General features: G+C 44.7%; 1 protein-coding gene across 1 annotated transcript; it reads right to left on the bottom strand.

The window, feature by feature from the left end:
• Positions 1–1,267: 1,267 nt before the first annotated feature.
• Positions 1,268–21,767, bottom strand: btaf1 (BTAF1 RNA polymerase II, B-TFIID transcription factor-associated). The gene is made up of 38 exons (XM_076077368.1): positions 21,301–21,767; positions 19,735–19,858; positions 19,297–19,411; positions 17,870–18,013; positions 16,392–16,591; positions 15,623–15,756; positions 15,217–15,346; positions 15,065–15,133; positions 14,858–14,947; positions 14,678–14,773; positions 13,621–13,797; positions 13,257–13,397; positions 12,968–13,092; positions 12,213–12,333; positions 11,929–12,033; positions 11,575–11,724; positions 10,650–10,789; positions 10,317–10,491; positions 9,993–10,196; positions 9,307–9,727; positions 8,570–8,760; positions 8,322–8,478; positions 8,079–8,188; positions 7,672–7,873; positions 7,378–7,526; positions 7,103–7,255; positions 6,475–6,596; positions 5,533–5,700; positions 5,292–5,369; positions 5,083–5,212; positions 4,848–4,989; positions 4,612–4,742; positions 4,356–4,481; positions 4,072–4,224; positions 3,256–3,467; positions 2,991–3,150; positions 2,094–2,264; positions 1,268–1,432 (listed from the first exon to the last, which is right to left on the bottom strand). The coding sequence occupies exons 1-38, from the start codon at positions 21,312–21,314 to the stop codon at positions 1,292–1,294; spliced, it is 5,571 nt and encodes a 1,856-aa protein (XP_075933483.1). The 5' UTR covers positions 21,315–21,767; the 3' UTR covers positions 1,268–1,291.
• Positions 21,768–22,340: the final 573 nt, after the last annotated feature.

Genomic DNA, 22,340 nt, shown 5'->3' with positions numbered 1-22,340 from the left:
AATTATTAGCATTTAGTGTTCCGTTTGACTTCTTGTCCATTTGGCCTAAAAGTTGAGAATTATTGACCTCGGAAACAGAAGTAGACAAATAGATCTCACCACAAGCTCCAACAGGTCACGAAAGACCTCAGACTCTTCAAGGCCAACATGGAGTGAAAACCTCCAACTACAGCTGACACGTCTGCATCCTTTTATAGAAGGGTTTCCTTTGCGGTGTGTGGATGTAACAAAGCAGTTAATGATCCTACAATGTGTATATTTGTGTCAAAAGAACAATGTGACCATACTTCAGGTTCATTGTCTTATTAGTATTGGTCCTCTTTAATGTACAACCACACCATGTAGTGGCCATCTCTGTTCAAATGCAAAGAAAAGAAAGAAAAGATGGCTTTGTATTGCAAAAGGTCCGTAGAATTTATTCCAATTCCACAGTCATAAACAAAAAGCAGCAACTACAGAAATATGTACAAGTCTTTTCTTTTTAAAATACTGGTGACAAGCTTGGCCCCGTGTCCCGTCTCTGTAATGCTGCTTCGAGCGCAGTGCTTCCCCAGGTCATCGTTACGCCACGCTAAAGCCTCTTGATGGCCACAGAGCGGCGTGACGACATCGCAGTGCTTTTAAGACCTTGTGATGATGGGGGGGGGGGGGGGGGGGGATGTGAGAGTGGTAGTGGGGGGCAGTACAGGTGTCTGAAGCAGTTAACACTGTATACTCTGGCAATGCGACGTGGGAGGAGGGCGCGGGCTGTAAAAGCAGCACCTGGTGCCGCTACTACAAAAGACCACTATAAGTATGATGCTCTGGATGCTTGAGAGACCACAGCAGCAACACTGTACTACAGTGGTGACAGTGCTGTAAACTCCTATGGACCATTTAAAACACTGGAGGCGTTTGTCGCATCGTCATCATACCATTAAATCCTCTAAAGAGGGCTTGTTGAAAACCTGGGTGGTTTTGCGCTCAACATAGAATTACAGGGTGTCTGACCTTGTACAGACATCATCATCATTGCTGAAGCAAAAAAATAAAGATTTAGTTCCTATTTTGGCTGTGTTTTAGTTATTGCTTTGGGACATTTGTAACAATTCCCCATCAGTGACTTCCTATAGTTAGGTTGTTTAAAGTGTGTGTGTGAGTGGTAGTAGAATGCAGCAACGGGCGTGTCCTCGGCACTCTGACCAGGGTCCTGCTCGGCCAGCATATGGAGGCTGTGCGTGTGTGTGTGTGTGGGGGGGGGGGGGGGGGGGGGGGGGGGGGGGGGGGGGGGGGGGGGGGGTGTCATGCAGTGCTACTGCAGTGAGTGCATGAAGCTGTCCAGGTTGTACTCCGTGTCGTACTGCTGCTGGTCCCAGAGCTCCCCCAGGCCGTCCAGCACAGACTTCATGGAGGACTTCCCCGAGGTAGACGACGACTGCTCACCTTTCTCCCCCTGAAAGGCATTCATAAACAAGACAGTTCAGCCAAACACAGAGAGTATTACACAGTTTATAGGCGTGTTTTCAGGAATATACAAGCATCTTCTCACGTGTTTTCTTCTTCTTCCTCTAATCAGACTGAACTACAGTCTGGTACAGTTTATATCTTAGGTTAAAAAAATAAATAAAAATGGTACAAACAACCTGGGTTTGAAACCCAGATGCCTTAAAACAGCAGCCTCACTCATTAAATGTGTGTAAATTGTGAATTCTGATGTTATAATTCTTAAAGGTGGGATCATTTCTTCTGACATCAGCCGGGGCACCTCTGCTGCATTAATGTGTGATCTGTATCTGAATAATGACATCTGGCCTCATTGTGGTCAGTATGCCAATCAGTTACGCAGTGCTGGCGGACTTGTCCCCGGTTTAGGGAGGCAATGCCATGGCGTCATTACTTTCTAAAAATCACTTTTTGCGAGCTAAGACATGCTAGCTGCTACTTCTAGCTTTTGCCCAGGCTTGCTTCAGCCAGCAGGACGAGGCAGAGCTAGGCGACTCTTTTATTATCAATGTTTTAACGAGGTAGGTGTTACATTTATACCCGACTGTAAAGACATTGTTTAGATCTCCACCAACATGCGTCTCCGTGACGGACACCGTCAGAAGTCTCACCTTGTCGAGACTGAAGAGGTTGAGCAGCTGGTCCGTGCCCATGCTCTGCAGGCTGGCGTTGTCTTGGCTGATGATGGTGTTGGCGATGCTAATCTTGAACTTCTGCAGGCCCATGATCTTCTCCTCCAGTGTGCCCCGGGTGATCAGCCTGTACACGTTCACCACCCGTTTCTGCACGGTACGAACACAACGGGGAATGTTAAAAGAAGGTATTTAGAACTTGTGGGACGGGGCCTCCCGTCCCCATTTCACTTCACTTGGGTCCTTCTTGCATCACTGGTTTCATACAAGAGCAGCAGTGTCACACGATCCGAGGCTGCGTTTAATAATGCAACAAGGAGACTGATGGACACGTCACATCCTTCTTTGGGAGCCACAGGAGCATCTTGGATTCAGTGTCATCTCAGTGAAACAGGAATTTATCAAAGCAGATGATCTAAAGCAGCTATTCTCCACCACTGGGCCTCAGAGAGCCACCTAGTGGGCCGAGGACGTACTACCAAATGGGTAGAATACTTTTTTTTTTTTTTTTTACAGTTTACAAAAGCTAGTTATGTTTATATCTAAATGTGCTCAGGAATTCACATAAATGAAGACGTCAAATTAAAAAGCACAATTTCAATGACCAGTAACAATTGTTTTTTTTTTTCAAACGAAATAGTGATGAAGACAACTGTGTGCCAGTAAAAGCTCCAAAGTGTGCGGTGAGGAAATATGACCCCGAATACATTAAATATGGATTCATAACGGCAGGCAGTGACATAACTTATTTCACACAGAAGTGGTTCATAAGTTACAGATTGTTGAGAATCCCAAATGTAGATGTTATTGGGATGTGGTCCACGCTCAGAGAGCGGTTTATGTAGCCGTGTGTGTCCTGCATTCTGCTCTATGTACCTGTCCTATCCTATGGGCACGATCCATGGCCTGAAGGTCCCTCATGGGGTTCCAGTCATGTTCCACAAACACCACGGTGTCCGCACCCGTCAGGTTCAGACCTAGGCCCCCGACATGGGTGGTCAGCAGCAGCACGTCGATGGATGGGTCATTGTTAAACCTGAGAGCCAGAGGGAAGAAAGTCAGGGGGAGGAGATTTGAACCATAACGGGCAGCGCGAGGTGGAGTTCTGAGCCAAAGAAGCGACTTAAATCAGTCCACCGACCTGGAAACGATGGAGTGTCGCATGCCGGCCGGCACACTGCCGTCCAGCCTCAGGTAGGTGACCGAGGGCAGTTTGGGTTTCAGGAGGTCGTGCTCCACGATATCCAGCATACTCTTGAGCTGACAGAAGATGAGCACACGATGCTGGGCCACGACGGCCTCTGGGCCCCCCTCCGATCCTCCACCGCTTCCTAGACCGCAGTCCAACAGCAACTGAGAAGAGAAAACAGGTCAGCGCCGCAGCATGAGACAGCTACCGTGTAGTTCTGCAACAGGATGATAAGAAGAAAAATAATAGTGATACCATGGGGGCAAACAATCTGATCGGTCAAGACTGTGTTCCCATGGGTCACATTAAATCTGTTTCCCAAAAAAAAGAGAAACGGAGCTAACGGGTAACGTATGGAGGTTAAATTGAGTTACATTATGATGCTGTAAAAAAATTTGTATTGGGTGGAGGTGTACATTATAAAGTTATCATGATGTGTTCAAATGTAATCTTGTAAAATGTAGTTGTTGGCGAGAAACTTGAACCGGATCCTCTGGGATTAGTAAGAAATCATCAAAAACTAGTATGCAAGCAGTAATAAAGGAGTGCATGTAAAATGATATTGGATTTATGTTTGTTTAGTTTATTGGTATTAAATGGGTATCGAGAATCGTGGAAGTGTGTGTAGACCTTGTTGCCTCATCTTTTATCACCATTCTTATGCAAGCATATTACTTTCACGAAAACATATGTGAGCCGATTCCAAACTGTGGCCCGAGCAGGCGGAAGTGATGCAGTGGCTCTAAAATAAGACTTCCTGCACTTCACCTGTTTGAGAGCGGAGAGTTTGGGCGCGTGCTGGAGGTCCCGCAGACTGGAGCTCTGACCTGCGAGCTGCTCGCTGATGCGCTTGTACTCGGGATGCTGCGGGGTCAACACCAAGCTCGGGTGGTTACACAGCTTCCTCAGGTACTGCAGAGCCTGAACGAACGCAGGTAAAGAGATGCATTTGCAAAAGATAAGGCATACACCAAGTATTAACAATAACCACCTTTAACTATTGTATCAGAGCAGGTAGACACACATCCAGAAACATAAAATAAACCCAGTACCTGGAAGACATGGCCTGTGGCCTTCAGCTTAGGCTTCTCCTCCTCCTCTCCTGTAGACGCATCAGAGATGCTGTCCTCCACACTGGCCTTGGCTCGAGACTTTGCAAAGTCTTCGTATAACTGAACCTGCAGGTAGTGAGAAAGCAAACCATGTTGTTACACGGCGGTTGGGCCATTGTCTAGTTGTGGTTCCTGTGGAGACCAGTCACTTTACGTCCAACCAAGAATTATATAAGAGGAGGGGGGTCCGAAGTACCTGTAGAGGACTCAGGTTGCAGTAATAGTCCTGAATGATTTTAGGAGGAAGGTCCTGGAGGACATCCTCCTTCATCCTCCTCAGAAGGAAGGGTAGCACCTGTCGATGTAGGGCCTCCATCGCCAGGACACCTGAGAGGGAGGAAGCGATATTAACCACCGCTGATGTCCTCGTCTATATGAGCAAATTCATTGAAAAAAAATATTGGGATGCTAGGAAAAGCAATATTTACACACCTGCCTCCTGTTCCCGTGAGGAACTTTTGGCGTCCCGGCTGGCCAGGATGGGTTTACCGTAGCGAGCGGCGAACTGCCGCTCTGTTCCGAGGAATCCCGGCATGAGGAAGTCAAACAATGACCAGAGCTCCAGGACGTTGTTCTGGGGGGGACAGACAACAGTGGAGAATATTCAGGCTCCGTCGAGTAAAACACAAGGAGAAATAGGAACATTTAAAAACAGCTGTGAGCTCACCTGAATGGGCGTTCCTGACAGGATGATTCTGAAGTTGGCAGCCAACTGCTTGATGGCTTTGGAGAGTTTGGTTTTCCCGTTCTTGATGACGTGACCCTCATCGAGGATGCAGTAATTAAATTTGATATTCCTAAAATATAGAAAACTTATTATAAAAACTTCCACTTCCAAAAACACAACACAAGATTTTAGAATGAAATGATATGCACCTAAAAAAGTCGATGTCATTCCGTACAACATCGTAAGAGGCTACTACAAGGTTGTGTTTCTTCACTTGGTGCTGCAGCCTGGAAAAGTTCAGTGAGAGGACATAAATGAGACATTGTATACTGTACGCTACAGTTAGCGTGTAATAATGAATCTAAACCAACATTAAAAGGTGCTTTGTCAGGATGGGGACAGAAATCTTTCTCTGCACGCTTACAGGCTTTTAGTCTGACTAAGCTTTACCGCATTCGTTCAGTAGGAGGCCCGGTGTAGTGCAGTGGGTTGAGGTATTCTTTGGTGCAGAATTTGCTCACTTCGTCCACCCAGTGGCCGGTCAGTGTGGGAGGACACACTACCAGAGAGGGCAGGGGGCTGATGTCTGGGGCCTTAGTCCTGGCATATTCCTGGACCCTGAGTAGACATCAAACACACAGAAGGCAAAGTTGAGTTTAGTTGCGCAGGAGAGTTTTAAAGAAGAAAAATAAATAAAAAATAACTGGGACAAATCACTGTTGATGCTGAAACTGTCAAATTCTGCTTTGTCCATTGTCTCGCAGCACAGCATGTGGCAGGCTCATTGTAGTCATACATGAATAGCATATTATACAAGACCTTTTCATATTCATCATGTTCTACATAACAAGCTCAACATCTTAAAAGGAAATGTACTTCTCTTCTGCCTACAAATCTAACAGTGCTTTGTATTTGTGGTTCATCTTAAAATGAGACATTTCATCTCATATCATGTTTTTTTGGAAATAGTTCATGTTAAAACATGCAGACAACTGACGAGAATTCAGTCTCAAGTTGATATTTGGATTGTTTTAGCATTACCGACTGTTTACATGAACTTAATCACAATCATTAAGGCTCTCCTAATTCTTTTAACTAGTTCAATACTTTGTGATTTACTAGTAGATATTAATATCTGACATTGATTACACACACACCAGCATATAAACAACAGCTTAAATCGATAATATATTTGGACTCATATCCAACTACTCGATGATAAACTCTCTACAGTTCTTAAAGCTGTGAAGTTACTACAGAGGGAACAATCATACGAGTGATGTGTCCGAACGGTACAACATATAGATATATAGTGTGTCGACTGACGGAGGAGATTAGTCCGTGTGCTGACGCTGTAGAGTTAATCATCAGTGACGGTGCCGTTCGGACTACCTGAGGTAGTGATCTCCTGCCAGGATGCAGATGGACTGCAGAGTCTTGCCGAGGCCCATGTCGTCACACAGGATCCCGTGCAGCTTGTATTTGTTCAGGAAGGACAGCCAGTTCACTCCGTCCTGCAAGGTGACACAGAGACCCACAGTGAAATCATAAATAAAAGCAGCCCATCCATTGGAACATGTCCTCCTGAGTCAGTTACGGTTGAGGACACGGCAGCAGTGTGTTGACCAATAGCACTAACAAATGAATTTGGCTTTTTGCACCACTCAATGAATTCAAGAGACGGGTGGCTGGTCTCAGCAGAGCTGCCAACATTTCTAGAAGGAACCTGCAGACATACACCGGCTCCATTTGACCGCTTTAAAATGTTACTCTGTCAAGAAAACCATTTGATGTCAGTGTCTCTCTTTTGTTTTTTACATTGCTAGCCTGCAGCAAAGCAGAGACCTCATCCCTGAATCTGGCAGAACAATGATCAGAGTCAAGGTGAAGAGGCAGCTCAGGCACAAAACACTGAAGTATCCCAGGAGTTGTTTAAATGTGTAAAAACAACAATAGAATGGGAATCATTGAGCTGCTGCTCGAGGTGGTATTGCAGAGGAGCCTGAAAACTGACACCCACCTGCTGGTACTTCCTGAGCTCAGCCTTAATTGGAACTGGGATCTTGTAGTTCTCCAGTTTTCTGCTATCTAGCAGTTGCTCCAGGAAGTGGCGTTCTCTGGCCTTCTGGCGGATCAGGTCAGCGGACATGGCCGGAGGGTCTGGTATACCGGCCTGGTGGACAACAGAGGAAAAAAACGCTTAGGAGCAAAGCGCTGGATAACGACATTGTGTTATTAGTTTAATAGCCAGTGAGCGATTAAGTCGGTTTGCATGTCTGTTGGGGAGCTCCTAACCTCGAGGGGCAACAGGCGGATGAGCGTGGCAAAGCACTGTGTGGCCATGAAACGAACGCTATCGCTGGGGTCGCTCATACGGCCGAGCACCGGCACTACGAGCAGCACAATGTAGGGCACAATGTCCACATCAAGCTGCTCCATGACACCTGGAGACACGCTAGTCAAGGACGGTACTGTGGGGAGATGACACGGCAGCAACTACAAGGTCGATAGAAATAGCATTACCGCACATCTGTGACGGGAAGCTTTTGTATTTTGCTATGAATCAAAGGGTCACCGTGTGAAGGATACAGGCTAAAGCCTCGATGGCACCCTCCTGTTTGGTGCAGTCTTCAATAGCAGCCAACCAGGGGAGGACGCACCCGAGGAAGCGGTTCATGGTCTCCAGCATGGCTATCTTGCTGAGCACGCCCACACAGCGTGCTGCCATGTGACGCACTGCTGTGTACGGGTGCTGCAGACAGGTGAACAGATGGGGTAGGTGCTCCAGCAGCTAGAGAGGAAAAAAAATGATTTGCTTGCATTATAATAGTTGGTTTAAGATGCCTTCATGAACTTTCCCTGAAATGGACACTTTGATGGCCCAAGGAGCAGTTCCACAGCAATATTCAACTGTTAGGTCTCCATATGGTGCAATTAGAATTTCCATCAATGAGAGGACCTGGGTAAACGGCGGTATAGAAGTAGAGCAGTCGTACCAAAGGCTTGAGTTCAGCAGCCATGGCCCCGGCCATGACTTCCAGCACTTGTAGAGAGTTGACCAGTTCCTGAGCTGCAGCGTCTCCCCTCTCCAGCTGGACCTCCCTGTCTAGAGCACACAATACACAAAGTATGGAGTGAATTCTCTTGGTGAAATTAAGTGAATTGATAGATATTTTATTGTCAAACCAATAAATACTTGTTACTCCGTGTCTATCAGAGAATAAACCCAATCAACATACCAATTTGTTGGTTTTCAGTCACCACTGTCCTCAGTGGTCCCACTGTGTTCTCCCATAAGTACGGCAGAGATTTGGTGAAGTCTGCACCGAAGTGCTTGGCAACTGTTGTCAGGGAGAACTCCGCCCCTCGCCTCTGAATAAGAAACGGCTTCTTGCTCTGAAAAGGGAAGAGATCATATTTAAAAAGAAAAAAGGGGTAAACAGAATCTGTTGATGTGAGCAAAATGTAGTGCAGAGGTCCTCTGTACCTCGTCGTTATCAGTGCCGATGGTGCTGCCCGGAGGAAGCTCTGTGGTGGGGTTTTTGGGGGCTTTAGGGGCGGGACCCCTCTTACTGGTGATGGCAAACGCTGCCCTTTGGTGCCGGTACAGGGTGATTATGCCGCAGGTTTTGTTGACCATGTGATGAATGCAATCTTTCTCCAACCCACCGCCTAAGGCTATGAAGGAGGAGTAAAAATATATATATATGGTGAGTAGCATGCATGCAAGCACTTTACATGTGATGATATCGAGGGATGCTATTGCACTTTTAAATTTGACAAATATAGAAAACAAAAAAGACACCATGTCGTCTCTCCTTCCATTCCCCCTCCTCCTTTTTCCCTTTACTGATGACGCATCACTTACTCGCTTTTGACCAACAGCCTTACACATTGACAGAGAACAATCCCTGTGAAGAGTCCTGTCGCTCGCACCACGTCTGTTATTTTACATATATAGCCATGTAAAAAAAGGCATTTTAAATTTTGCACAAACCCCTACAGTGTGCCTTGGAATATTAAACACTTGCATTTTATATTCGTCTGAGACCATATTCCACCGATGCAATGAGCCCATCATAAGATGAAATCTAAATGGAGTGCACTATTTAAGTCAGTAGAATGATTGAAATGTCAAAGAACACCCAATTTTGAAACCCAGCTAGTAGCCGACGCGTTGAGTAAAATCACTGAAAAGTATTCCTCAGCTTCTACGACTCTTACCTTTGGCATTTTCCTGTGTGAGGGGAACGGGGCAGGCGGATGAAGGCGTGACGGCGGAGTCCATGCAGGCCGAGGCACAGAGGTTCTTAATGATCTTGGGGTTGGGGCACGGCAAGCGTCCGGCACACTGCTGCAGCAGCTTGGCTATAAAAGACGCGGCGTACCCCTGGATGAGGGTGTTCGCCTCCCGCTTGACCGTCTCCATGAGAGGCCTGACCAGTGGGTTGAGCTTTTCGGGAAGCACCTGCAGGTTAATCACTGCGCACGCCGTGAACATGTGGACGCGCAGATGCAGCTGCAGCCAGTCCGTGTTGGTCTCCGTCACCGTGGATTGGGCCTGCTGCCGTTTACCGTCCAGCGCCTGCCACTGATCGGACTTCACGTCAAGACCCGCCGTTGACTCTGTGAAGATGGCGGTTACCTAGGAAACAAGAGGGAGGGAGAATGTGAGCGACTGTAATGGGGGCCATCTGTTACGGAGTGCAACATCCATTGACCTTTGAAGATGAGAATCAAGCCGTCGGATCAGGAAATAAAGACCTGGACGGAAACCAAGTTACAGCTGGATGATGCATCATAATAATAGTAGCCCAACACCTTGACGTTCAGCCTTCAGTGTGAACTACAGCTTCTATAATACCTAAACATTTCTAATTCAGTTCCCTTATGCGTGTGGCTGCACTCACCAGTTCATTGGCTTGATCAATAGTGAAAACGCTACAATTGAGGCGGTCTTGCAGGTCTATGTTGGCATCGGCTAGCAGCGCAATGAGCTGCTTGCACTCGTTCTGCATGCGCGTGAAGGGGATGGCGATCTCGTCGTAGTACAGCTGCTCCGACAGAACGGCCAGAAGACGAGGCTGCACCATCGACGACACCACCTGACAATCCTGAAAGACAGAGACCGGACAAGTCAATTGCTCATACTACATTCAAAAAAAAAAAAAAAAAAAAGTGCTCAGATTTGTAAATCCGCAACAACCAGCTCCAAGTGTCTGAGCGTTTTTCACCGTCTGCACTGCGGCCCACTCGCAAAGCACCAGAGCCACAGCTATGCGCTGCAGGGCAGACTTGGAGTTGAGGTGGAAGAGCAGCAGCTGGCCTAAAGACTCCGCCGGTCGGATCTCCTGAGACGCAGCATTGAGCTGAGGGTCACAGATACACCGACACAGAGCCCCCAGCAATCTGGTTTACAGAAACACAAAGGAGCGCAGGGAAACACTTTCAGAACAAAAACTATTCATCTGGCAATTCTTGTTTTTTTTGGGAGAGAAAATCACAAGTTCACCTCACGATCAGGACTGACAACGTTTTACCTTTTGTATGCAACAATCAAAACTCACTTGGCAGCCATGAGGCGAGAACGGACCACTACGTAGTCCCGCGTCAGTGGGTCGTCCGTCACCGTCTCTGCACCGGCTATATACTCAACCGTTTCCTTCACCTGATTGGTTCCTAGACGAGCCTTTGCACCCGCCTTATCCTGTTGCATCAACACAACATTCATTATTACAGTTATTCGCTTAAAAAGTGGACCTAAACGTACATCTCTTGTGGCATTATAAACGTTGCTTTGCACAGGCAAAGTACCAAGCACTAAATTAAAACATTGGTCTCTTTCTCTGCTTCAGATACAAATATATGTGCACATGCATGTACTGGATGTATTTTGGTGCATGAAAACTAAAGCGGTTCTCATTTCTAACGGCATACTCCTACAGAGCTCCATTTCGTTAAACAAACTGGCTATTCAGTTGTCAGGTTGAGCGTGGTGCCTCTGTTACTTTTCTATTTCCTCCCCCGGACTGTTAAGGTCCTCCGGCTCAAACATAGACATACAGGCCTGGGCTGTTACCAGACTGTCACCTAGCAACCTCATCTGTTTTGTGTGACGTCTTGAAGTCACATGCGTTGTTTGCATGAACCCGTTGCATGCAACTTGCGACAGATACGCCCTACCGTCCTGAGTTATGTCCTACTGACGTTATAACACTGATATTTTGTGTTACCTCGGATGTATTGCATGGTATATGACACGCATATAAACTTACACATTTGAAAAAACAAGAGCTTCAGATTAATTTTCCTGAATATTAAAATGTAAAATAACATTCATTTCACTGGTTAAAATTGCTACCAATTAGCAGTTATCGTGCATGGACTGGAGCATCGGTTTGCATTCGAGGACACAGCTGCATGAACTTTAAATACACGAGATGAGTCTTACTCTTCAGTCTCATCTAGGTATGAATACACAAAGTGTCCCACCTTGCAGCGGGCCTTCACTTCCAGCAGCATGTTGATGTCGATGGGAATGTGCGAGGCCTGCATCATGAGACAGAGCCAGGCGCCCATCCACGGACAGCTGGCTGCCACCACGTACTGCTGCGGGGCCTGAGACAGCAGCTCCATCCACACCTGCCCAGAGACACACGGTCACAGATCAAGACCAAATCCAAAGAGGTCATCCACATGCAAGAGAAGAAAAGCAAGACTTCTCCAATTCCCATCAGAACGTTCAATTCTTTCAATTCTTTGTTCTTGGATGAAATTTCAGTATCGTTTCCAATAGTCAAACTTCAACAATCTTGGTGATTTTACAGTGTGGGTGATGCAGCACACCTTATGAACCAGCTCAAGGATTTCCTCGTTGCTCTCCAGTATGCACGACTGGAAGATGTGCCGCAGCATCTCTTGTAGGATGGGGTTGATCCACACTGCACAGCTCTGAAGAAAAATAAATAAATTAAAAGATAAAACGCTGCCCTATCAGACACAACACACAGCATTCACAAATAAAAAAAGCTTTAGTTGTTATGGAAATGTGTGCATTTCAGATACTTTGTTAAATCCTGTATGAGATTGATTAGTACTCAGATATCATATGAGGCGTTGGTCAGCGTTACCTCGTCAGCTTTAGACAGCAGCGTGAAAAGGGTTTCCAGTGCTGCCCGTCTCACTGATGCTATGGTGTGTCTCAGGAACGGCCAAACCCGAGGGACCAGGACTGTTAATGACTGCTGCATGCTAGAGTGGACAGAATACACAAAGGGCCATCATTTCAGAGAACCAAAAAAACCTGAATAAAATACCGCCTTGGAACAAGGGTATACACTAAACCTCTGTCTAGACTTTAAGAGTCAGTGGCCATCTAATTGTGTGTTTGAAGAAAGTTTGCTCAGTGGTGGGCGTGCGTCGTCTGGTTGTGTGATTTTTATGTAAATCAAGTTCAAACTCAGCCACCACTGCTGATACACCACAGAGGAGACAATAGATGAGCCAGCTCACTATAGTGAGCTTCTTGTGAAGCAGAGTATATGCTAAGGCCATCAAACCTCATATGGCAAAGAGATTTTCACCTGGAACACAAGCACATGTATTCTAATCTATGCTTTAAGTCAACAGTTACCAAATCTCCAGCCCAACTGCAGGCTTTACAGAATAAGTTATGTAGAGTACAGCTTCAAGAACTACCGTTTAAAGAAGACGCTCCGGTAGCTTATAAAATGGCCACTGAACGTATACTTGAATCTGTAGACAAAGGCCTCTTTTGTCCATTGGACCATTAAGAAAGTGTACTTTCTGTTTCTGCTGTAAACAAACAAAACAATCACGATTTTGAGGCCGTAGCATCTTCTGTGTGGACCTCTGAGAGACTGACCTGCACTGGCGGACCTGTGTGTAGGTGAGCAGCGAGGACAGCAACGTCATGATGCTGTTGGTGGAAGCGGTGAGGTCGTCCAGGTCCAAAAGAGCATCCCACAGCGTGTTCACGATAAAGGGTACCTGAGAGACACGGGCACAGAGTTTCACAACGACAGAAAGACACCCCCCCCCCCCCCCCCAAAATGAGGATCATGTGAAAAATCAATTTCAAGACTTGAAAACACAAGCTGAAACTTGGAGACTTTGATATTATTTTAAAAAGGCACTACTATTTCCTCCCTGACCTTATTAGGCAGTAGCTGTACCAAGCCTTCCACCACAGGGATGAGGGCGGAGGCTGCCACGGCCCTGACGTCATCATCTAGGTCCTGTAGGCCTACAGTGATGGCAGGGAGCACCCGGGGCAGTAAGGTGGCGATCAGGTCCTGAGACACAAAAGTAAAGTACATAGATGTATGAGTTCAGAAGGAATAGCCTTACAAGGAGCAGGTATGGTTCTAGACCATAATAGAAAACCATTTGCCCAAACACATATGCTCCCACCCCCACAATTGACATTCATAACCATATGGCGCTCAAAACGGAATACATTGTAGAACCCTGCTACGCTTATTCAACAGCTCGTCACACACACAGAACGGGAGGTACCTGTCGGACAGCCAGGGCGTACTTGATCCCGAGCAGGCCTCCATGACGGACCTCCCACTGGTCTTCTTTTAGGAGCTTCAGCAGGACGTCTACCGTCATGGAAACGCCAGTTTCGTTCATGTGGCGAAGGGCCACGCCGAGTGTCTGAGCGCACGTCTCCCTGACAGGGGCCACCACCTGGCAAAGGGAGAGAGGGAGGTCCAGGAGAGACAAAAAGAAAGAGTTCAATTGCATGAATTTAGCTGGTTGACTAATTATACTCCGCAGTTTGCAGATACATCTGGATGATGTCGGTCTAGTGAGCCGGTCAGCCACCATCAGTAGGACATAGAACACCGTTTGAGCACACGTTCGTTACACTGCACACCAATGAAACCTAACACGACAACTCCTCTCAGGTTGAGCTTGCACACATTGACTAAATACCAGATGGTTTTTCACCGAGCAAAGGATCAAATTCCTGCAGAAATATTCACACTTATAACACGACCACCTAAATACAATGTCCCTACATCTATCCAGCTCCCCTTTATGGTCATTATCAAGGCTGTAGGTTGTGTTGTTGTATTGCTATATACTGGAGACGTTTGCTTGTTTCACAAGGAAATGTAACTCACAGATATCTAAGTAGAGGTTTCCTGAGTCTCTTTTTAAAAAACACCTTTCTTCCTTTTCGTCATTTTTAAACTGACTGCTGTTTTACAGTGTTGACAGAGTGATGAGGTAAAGATATTACACTTTACACAAAAGCCTCTTTACAGTAGGCAATAAATACCATGCATCAAACCAGTTGGCACACGTAACCGTTAGAATTACGATGCAAGTGTGAATGCCAAAAACCACTGCCTTCCACAAGTAGATTTAGCAGACACTAAAAAAAATAAATAAAAAAATAGAATTCCAGTTCAGACATTTCCGTGAATTTGTCAGAATTAGCATATGAATTGTGATTGGTTATCTGTCCTCTCCTTTCCTACACTGCAGGTCTCATCTTGTGTCAGTAACTGTTTGCATCCTCAGACATTCTGTTCAGTTGACAAAACAAAAGACGACCAACCTCATCAGATACAAAGTCTCCAAAGCGGTCCAGAGCGAAGACGCAGAGCAGCCGGATGACCAGGTCCTCTATCCACTCCTGATGCTGCCGCAACATCTACAGCAGAGCATCGGACAGTTTGTGTCACATTTAATTCTCATGGACCAGTTGAAACAGCCCTGAGGATGAAGTTAGACGTACCTGCTCTGCAGTGCTTCCCACCAGCTTCCCGCCCACAGCACCATGGGACTTGAGGATTTCTCTAAGACCTGTGCCTGCACCGTGACGGATCTGTAAACAACCACACGATACAATTTGAACTTGTTTACATGCATTTTGCACTGGTCACCTATTACTCAGCCCACAATCTCGTGTTCAACTACAATTTAAAACGCGCTTTGTTTTTACCTCCCATGACGGATTGAAGAGGTCATTGCAGAGCTCTTCACTGAAGCTCTCCAGAGGCCACTCTTGTATCTAAAAAGACAAAGCAACGAGACATCAGTTACAGGATCAGGGCTCGACATCAGTGAGTTGTGGAATTGTTTTGGATTCCTTACCTCCTCTGAAGGACTGGAGTCGTCTGGAACGTTGTCTATCAAGACTTTGTTCTCAGTTGCCGGTTGGTCAATGACAACATTGGTTGTTTTTCTTCGCTTCTCTTCAGGTTCCCCCTCAAAGCTGTCGTTACTTAAAGAGAGGAGAGATCAAAGAGGATCATGTTATCATTAGACGCAATCAAACTTTACATAATGAAAAAAAAAAAAAAAAAAAAAAAAAAAAAAAAAAAAAAAAAAGTCTGAAACTGGATGGGTCACAAAATAAAAATCTTAGGTAAGTTGATCCTTTATACACATTTGTTTGTATATGAAGGAAAAAAAGCCCCTTCAATATGTATCATTTTGTTAAAGAGCCAGTGTTTGATAAACCGGACATGTTTCAGGTACACAGCATGCATCGTTTTACCTCTTTTCATTTGGCTCCACGTCTCTGGATCTTTGTTTGGCCACTAGCTTGGCCATCCTCTTAGCCTTGTTCTTCTGACGACTGCTCATGCCTGGCCGGAACTCAGAGTCGATCAAGTCAGCAGCCTGAATGGGCTGAAAAGAAACCGGCGGAGGCGATTTATTCATTTTAAGGTTGAACTCAACACGCACCATAATGTAGACGAGATTACTGAACGACTCATTTGATGAATTCATTCTGTGGCTCAAAGCGCCACAAATCTTCAAGTGGTGCATCACTTCAGTAAGTAAATCTAACCTCCGACTAACTGCAGTCTCCCTCTCCGTTCATGCACAAGTCCCATTCATCATTTCATAATGTATAAAGTACCAAGTCCTCGAGTCTATACTGCCAGTTCAAGTGCAGCTGCCAATTATTATTAGTGGTATGTTTGACATCTTACATGTGGATCAAGGAGAAATATAAAAAAGTGAATTATCATATTGTATAACCACACTGAAATACTGACACCCTTTACCGCATCTTCTTCCAACTTAGCCAGCTACATCCGGCCATGGCGTACAGCCCCAGTATCTCACTACAGGGCAACATTCACCTGCTGGCAGAAGCAGTGAAAACAGATGCCCATTTCCTGCCTCACCTTTCTGATTATACTCACCTATTTCTTAAACTTAATAGCCCATCCAAGACTACAGCTGGCAGTAAGGGACACAAAGTGCATACTCGTGGGTCTGCTGAATCGAAGGCAACGGGTTACAATGAGACCCACCACGTGGTTGCGGGAGCTGGATCCAGCTGTGCCTTTGCTTCCGTGGGCTGTGAGCCCACTGGGTGGGCAGCTGTCGTCCAGGTCCTCGTCGTTGAACAGCTCCTCGGTGTCCATGCCAATGGCGGCGCCCATGTCCAGACCCAGCTTCTTCTGGAGGAGCTTTCTCTGGCGGGCCAGACGCTCCTTAGGGTCCATCTCGGCTGAGAAAAAAAGAAAGAAATGATGACAGGACATCAGGTTAAAACTCTAGAGCCTGAAGAACAAGTACCGTATTTTCCGCACTATAAGGCGCACTTAAAAGCCTTTAATTTTCTCAAAAAACGACAGTGCGCCTTGTAATCCGGAGCGCCTTATATATGGATCAATTGGTTAATTGGTTGATCCATACTGGTTGTACACGGCGCTCTGTCAAAATGTTTCAGTACGACTGGTAAACTACAAAGCCGCACCGCGGTAAACACCGGTACTGTGCTTACTCCTAGTCCAACACCACTTGTGTGTATAAAGACCCCAAAATGGCACCTTTCAAGAGACACGTTTACGACGCTATTCTATTCTATGCGCCTTATAATCCGGTGCGCCCTATATATAAAAACAGTTCTAAAATAGGCCATTCATTGAAGGTGCGCCTTATAATCCGGTGCGCTTTATAGTGCGGAAAATACGGTACATTGTAGCTGTGGGAGGAATAGTGATTATCTGTATGTGAACATGCGGGAGCTAAATGGCAAACACGATTAATGCTGGGGCCACAAATAAACACAGGAACAGTGTCATAAACGGCTCCTGAAAAGGCACTTTTTTTTTTTTTTTTACACAATTGCCTGTGAAACAATTTGATCAACTAATCAATTTGTTAATTTAATCATCTTTATTGAGTTTCTCTGCAAAGACTCACACAAAAGCACCACTTTTAATATTGTGTTTAGCAGAGACGTGCTTTGAAAAAAGTCATTCAGTATGAAAAAGCACAACAAAAAGGAGAAATCAATTAAAGAAATCCAAGACCAAAACCACTGATTAGTCGACTAAGAGTGGAAAGCACTGTAAAAGGTGAGGATGAGCAGCTTCCCCTATTCAAATTAAATGAAAATTCACAGCTAAGGAGCCCAGTTTATTGTGTGGTATTTATGTCAGAATCAACCTCAGTTAATAACCATTTTTCACAACACTAAAGTGTGGGATTCATGGGATAGGGAGTAAATGTGGTTGAAAAAGTTTGTTTAGCAAACAAAAAAGTCAAGTCAGAATCCCTTTTCCTCGAGTCAAAACGAGCAGCTTGGACAGTACGGACGCAAAATATTCCAATGAGCTCAAATTCAAAGCTGCCCAGTGGTCTGTGCCCCACAAAGAATAATCAAGAACTAAATATTCACGGCTCAAACGAGTCACTTTCCACAGGTCACAATGCATGTTAATTGAGAGCGTTAACAGCGTGGAGGTTATTGCAACCAGAACAAAAAATAACTACTACAAACCAGTTTTGTCATCCTGCAGCTCGAACTCGGCCCCTGCGGATCCCAGCAGAGAGGCCCCGTGTTTGAGAAGCCGGGAGATGTCAAAGTGGTAGAAAGTCAAGCGGTCACAAGCGGAGTCCTCTGGAGACAAGTCTTCACTGGACTCTACAGGAAAGAACCAGAGGAGTCTCAGAACAGCACACGTGACCCTCTAACTACGTATTGAATCAGAGATCGTGTCCGCACTAATGCCTGCATTTAAGAGCAAGCGTGTTATTTCTACCAAACATAACTGTGCAAATTTTTTTTTTTTTTTTTTTTTTTGTTTTTTTTCTTTTTTTTAAATTGTGTACACAATGGACGAATCTGAAAATGGAGGCCGTACAATGACGAGGGGTCATAGAAAAAAAAATAACTCAACGTTATTGTTAATGTTAAGAAGCAGAATTGTTACAAAGCCGTCTTTCTGATGTGCTCTGTGAGGACAGTTGGTAGAAGTGAGGGTACAGCAGGTAACAAAAGGTCCCTTGCTGGAATCAAACCGGAGACGTTGCGGCTAATGCGCTGTAACGTTGCGTTTAGTTACACTGAATGGTAATAAGTGAGGGTTTAACCTGCTGGGACAAAGTGGACTAACTGGGCTCCGTCTAGCCAAAAGGAGCATTCTTTAATCATTACATCACTTTATTGTTTATCAAACAAAAGAGGAGAAGGCAGTTTCCTGATGTTTTGGTGTCTATGTGAACTTTTCTTTTTTAAACACAGTGATCTATTAGTTTGGGACCATGTTTGACATAATAATGTAAGATTATGCTATAGCTGCTAGTGTGAGGACCCACTGTAGAGGGCATCTTAACTAACAGAGGGCAGTATGTGTTTGAACAGCAAATCTTGCACGGTATCAATTAGCCCTGGAGCCAAATTGGCTGAGTCTTCAAATATGTTCTTGCCGCTAAGTTCACTGTAACATCTTTCACTGGCAGGAACAAAAAAAAAAAAAAGCACACACATTAACTGGAAATTGTGTTGCATTTGGCACATAACCTTCCGCCTACAGGGATGGTTTGATTTATTTGATGTGGGTTTGCCAATATCCATTTAAGTAAACGCTATACAGTATTTAGAATATTTTCCCCATTTTATCTTGCCTTTAAGAAGCCCTTTATGATGGGGAACCTAACTGAAACTTCTTCAAAGCCACAAGACAATATAGACAAGTTTCACTTGCAGTTCAGTTCCACTTCAGAAATATCACCTTCACTTAAACTGAAATAGGTTAGTGAAATAGGCCTTTTTAGATGTCTTGCCACCCCATCCACAGCAGTGCATTGCTTTGCTCCAGTCTCCATTCTGGGGGTGCACCTATACCCAAGTACCTCACACAACCCCACTTCAAACAACCTGAACTATCGCTTCAGTGTCGCTCAAATGTGACAGAAAACACTCACCTTCTTTAGGCTTGGGCGTCGGGTCCCAGTCAGGAATATTCTTTACAATGGCCTCTACAGCTTGGCCTGCTGCTATTCGAGTGTCCCAATTGGGACTCCTTAGGTAGGCCAAGACCTGGTAATTGACAGAAAATACATTTAGATTTTGGCTACTACATGTACAACTTAAATTAAAAGTGCAAAGAGAAGGAAAGAGACAAGTGTGCCCTTGCTGTTTTTGTCATGACGTTCGGTTTGTTACAGTTTCAAGGTGAGAGTAACGTACAAAATAAATTAAATCCAGGTGCTACCATGGCACATCCAGCTCAGCAGGAATCACACTGTTGGACATTATCAAGATTCCACAGATTTGACTGCATGGACAGTCCAATACGCCCAGGTTTACATTATCTTCTGGAGGCTCATGACTGACAGTCTAGACTGAGCTATCAAACGCACCTTTGACAGGAGGTTATTGAGTTCATGTGGGTGGAGTTTGACCACTTCTCCAAGCTGCTGGGCTGCTGCTTTTCTGGTTACTGGTGTTGTCCCGGTGTCAAGCAAGATAAACAAACGATCGAGTCTAAAGACAGGTGACAAAAAAACAAACAAGGTCCCATTATGGAAACATTAGAGATATTATCATGCATAACATGCAGCATTGAACAAACACGCTGGTTCCTCTTCTCTAATTTTTGGTACTCTAATGTGAAAAGACCACTTCAAAGGTTTGAACCCGATGATAGGACCAGAATATTTGATCTAAATCTGTCTTTTGTACATTGATATGACCTTTTTCCCCCCATTACAGTCTAATATAAATATATATATATATAAAATGTATTATATAATTCCATATGTCAAATGCTCTCACGGTAACACTGACAATTATTTGTATAGATAAAATCATTATGTATTATCAATTGATTGGCTATATCGATATATCAATATCCTGATATGAGACTAGACATTGTCTTGGATTTTTTTTATATTGTTATCTGGCATTTTTTCCAGGTTTTGAAAAAGCTGCATTACGGTAAAATGATGTAATTATCTGAACTAACCAGGTTGTTCTATTATTTGCCTTCACCCACTTAGTCATCATATCCACATTACTTTTGATTAATCATCAAAAAAAATCTCAGTGTCTAAATATTATGCAAAAGCACTAATATCAGAGGTAATCGGTCAACAATATTGTGATATTTGATTTTTCCCATAATGCCCAGCCCTAGTGTGTCTTAGCACCAAGGTAACCCGTCTAATGAACCTGGTCTTCCACTGAGGTCATTAGCAGTCTATTAATAAAACGTGAAGTGGATTAGAGATGTATTCCACTAATACTTGGGCTGAACTACAGAGGAGTCCGCTTTGCTGTGCAAAAGAGGCCCATTGACACCACGTGGAATTGTCACAACAATCACTGCGGAATACACCAGCCAAGTAAACATAAAAACAATGTTAAGAGAAGTAGCCTATTCTCTAACGTGTTTTCAAAGAGTAACCAAACTTTAGCGTAGATGACAGGCTGCACTTTGACGTGCCTGTTTGTTTAAATGTGAGACTTCACAGCGTCCCTGTTCTAGTTACCCTCATCAATATAAGTAAACTCTACAGGTAGCCAATAGTGCTGTCTCGTGTTTGTAAACTGGCCTTCTTAACCCAACTTCACAATTCGTTATAACGTTATAACGGACTCCGTTTGTTAAGTAAAGAGCATCAGCAGAGCACTAAATTGTGAATTTTTCCCCCGTTAACAGACATTTCGCACCTGCAGTAAACATGAGTCCTAATTGAGTTAACTATGTGCTCGGCATGCGAACGTGTGCTACGAATAGAGACTACAATTGTACACTGTAGCGTTACTCTGCGCTAGCATGCCGGCTAACTTTAGTCGGCCGCCGCCAGGCCATCCTTTGCCAATATCAAAAAGCTAACAGATATTAGCAGGTTAGCTCGCTAGCGTTAATTGGTTTGGAAATTTGAACAGATAAAACAAGAGTGAACATAGGCAGCCACTCTTACCTTGATACAGCCATGGTCACTTATTGTATGGCCTTTTTACGCCCCACATTCAACAGGCAACCAGTGATTTGAGAAGTGTTCCTCTCTGCTGTTTAACAGTTCCAATGCGGCGGACAACAGCAGCTAGATGAAGTCATTAGCTAGTTAGCAGCTGCCGCTAGCTAGCCGAGGCCCAGGCTGTGTGCTTGTGACCAGCCCCACTCTGTCTACCGAACGGAGGGAGTTCACCACCGATTCATGGCTACAAAGTTGTCCCGCTTGTATCTTCGGTATCTTCTCCCACGAAATATCGCTGAATACCATTCGCATATCAATCTATAGCTGACGTTACCCCTCAGAACTCTTCGCGGATAAATATTTCAACCTATTAAGGTATAAAGAGTTATTTTGAAGCACGTTGAGGGCGACCCAGAAGACTGTTTTTATATGAGGAGCCATCTTCCATTTATTCCTTCCTCCACAGCAGGCGGAGGCTGATTGGCTAGAAGCATCTCGGAGAGCCAATCAAAATGCACGTTAAAAGAGGAAGCGAATGGAAAGAAAAAAAATCGGAAAGAGATAGTTCTGAATAATGTTAGATACATTGTTGCATCCTACGTGTCTCTAGTTCATCTAAAACACAACAGAAACGCATTAACTGATTGGTGTTGTGATCTTATACGCTCAATCCGCCTGTATGCATGCTAGATATCTTCCAATTGCCATTAACTGGATTTGCTTCTATAAATGCAATCAAATTATCTTAGTTTGACTTTGTTACACTTATTCTAAAGTGGGCATGCATTTTCACTATATTTAATTGTATTTGCTGACGTTACTTCCAGTTAAAGTTGTCAATGATTCCTGAGCTGACCATGGTCCTGAAAAGCCAATGGTTATCCTTGTCAGTTTCAAACAGAGGAACGTTTGCCGCAGCTCTGACTTAAGAATAGGAAAGAATAATGTATAATTAATAAATAATATGTCTAATGAATAATTTGGCAAAAAGTGGCATTCAGCAAAGGTTAATCATGCTTAGTGTTTCAGAGAGGCTCACTATT

This window comes from Anarhichas minor, unplaced genomic scaffold (genome assembly GCF_050575085.1).
Source record: "Anarhichas minor isolate MPS153535 unplaced genomic scaffold, ASM5057508v1 ptg000058l, whole genome shotgun sequence".
NCBI lineage: Eukaryota > Metazoa > Chordata > Actinopteri > Perciformes > Anarhichadidae > Anarhichas > Anarhichas minor.
Note: the sequence above shows the minus strand (reverse complement) of the source record. Positions and strands in the feature narration are given on the sequence as shown.

Coding starts and splice junctions, on each gene's coding strand:
- btaf1 (XM_076077368.1), bottom strand. Junction 13,398..13,620: donor ACGCCCTGGCTGTCCGACAG/GTACCTCCCGTT, acceptor TTTGTGTCTCAG/GACCTGATCGCCACCTTACT. Junction 9,728..9,992: donor TTGATCAAGCCAATGAACTG/GTGAGTGCAGCC, acceptor CTTGTTTCCTAG/GTAACCGCCATCTTCACAGA.